The 1,550-nt window shown below is 43.0% G+C and overlaps 1 protein-coding gene across 2 annotated transcripts in view; it reads right to left on the bottom strand.

Moving 5' to 3' along the window:
• The window catches only part of LOC109952810 (major histocompatibility complex class I-related gene protein-like), a 4,496-nt gene extending 3,891 nt beyond the window's left edge, over positions 1-605 (bottom strand). For both annotated transcript variants that reach the window (XM_020588070.1, XM_020588069.1), the window contains exon 1: positions 479-605. In XM_020588070.1, the coding sequence (XP_020443726.1) occupies positions 479-527 (49 nt within the window). In that variant the 5' untranslated portion in view covers positions 528-605. The remainder of the gene's footprint in view (positions 1-478) is intronic.
• Between the last annotated feature and the right edge of the window lie 945 nt (positions 606-1,550).

The raw sequence follows: 1,550 nt of genomic DNA, 5'->3' as shown, positions 1-1,550 counted from the left end.
ATATATATACCTTAAAAGGCTTTTTAGCATAAACCCATGGACTACAGCAATATTATGTGGCAGTTTATTAGGTACACCATTAAAACTAATGTAGTCTAATACAACCCTGCAATTTCCCCTTTCCCTTCACCATGGTGATACTGTTCAATTTTTGTTGAAACAGTTTGAGAGATGTTTAGGCATGCGGGGAGACCGGGAGTCGAACCACCAACTTGCTGGTTAGAAGACGACTGCCCTACCTCGTAAGCCACAAAGAAGAGCATTGTATGGTCGTTTTGGAAGATGGCGGTGACTTTATAAAAATAAATGTAAAGATAGTTACCGTATAGCCTACTATATTACAGTATAGACTAAGTTCCGCGTGATTAAATAAAGTGAAAGTGAAACTATGTAGGTTTAACTCCCAGGAAAAGACGGTGGTGTTACACAGGACACTGACCAAATCCAACAACATTTACAGCAACGACTGTGATACTACCTGCAGATGCAACGTGACAGCAGAGCAGCAACAAAAACAGCGTCCTCATCTTGTTTTGATCGAGTTAGAATCAGCTGATGTGAATGAACCAGCTGAACGTGGGGCGTGTCCGTCAGGGAAACAGCCTGACCAGTGTCGCCAAACGCAAATACATCACCACGACTACTACTGGCCTACGAAGACAGTGCTACAGCTACTACTACTAATAATATAATTTTAATATGAATTCGACAAAATACACGCGATGCTCTTGCTCTAAAAAGCCGTGACCATCTTAGGGTTTATGGAAAATTGCTTTACATTTGTCCAGTAGGACAGCAGTACACTACACTTTGCCGTCCCAGGTAGGCTAGTGGTTACAGCGCAGTGCTCTTGCAGCTACGGCCCAGGTTCGAATCAGGTTTGCGTCAGGAAAGGCATCCGGCGTAAAACACGTGCCAAATGTCAACATGCGAGTAGTCAGTGTGACGATGCGCTGTGACAACCCCTTAACGAGAAAAGCCGAAAGTGACTTTCTATTTGTCCAGTAGGACAGCAGTACACTGCACTACAGTAAACTACTCATATTATGTGCTGCCTTTCACAAAGTAGTAAGGTAGGCTACTCTCGATCAAAAATATACTTGAGCTAGATTTCATAATGTAATCGTTTAAATAAACTGTAAGAGTAGAAATAATATTATAAGTAGCCTGTTACATTACAGATAGCTTAGAGCAAGAATAACTTTCCTATGATGCAACCAGTCTTCTTCTTTTTCTTCTTTTGGCTGTTCCTGTTAGGGGTCGCCACAGCAAATCATCTGTTTCCACCTAACTCTATCCTCGCATCCTCTACTCTCACCCCAATTAACTTCATGTCATCTTTTAGCACATCCATATATCTCCTCTTTAGCCTTCCTCTTGACCTCTTGCCTGGCAGCTCCATCTCCAACATCCTTCTACCAGTATAACCACTATCCCTCCTCTGCACATGTCCAAACCATCTCAATCTGGACTCTCTGACCTTGTCCCCAAAACAGCCGACCTGAGCTGTCCCTCTGATGTGCTCATTCCTAATCCTGTCCATCCTGGTC

This window comes from Monopterus albus, unplaced genomic scaffold, assembly GCF_001952655.1.
Source record: "Monopterus albus unplaced genomic scaffold, M_albus_1.0 scaffold500.1, whole genome shotgun sequence".
Classification (NCBI taxonomy): Eukaryota; Metazoa; Chordata; class Actinopteri; order Synbranchiformes; family Synbranchidae; genus Monopterus; species Monopterus albus.
The sequence above is the reverse complement of the archived record's forward strand: the minus strand, read 5'-3'. Positions and strand labels throughout refer to the sequence as shown.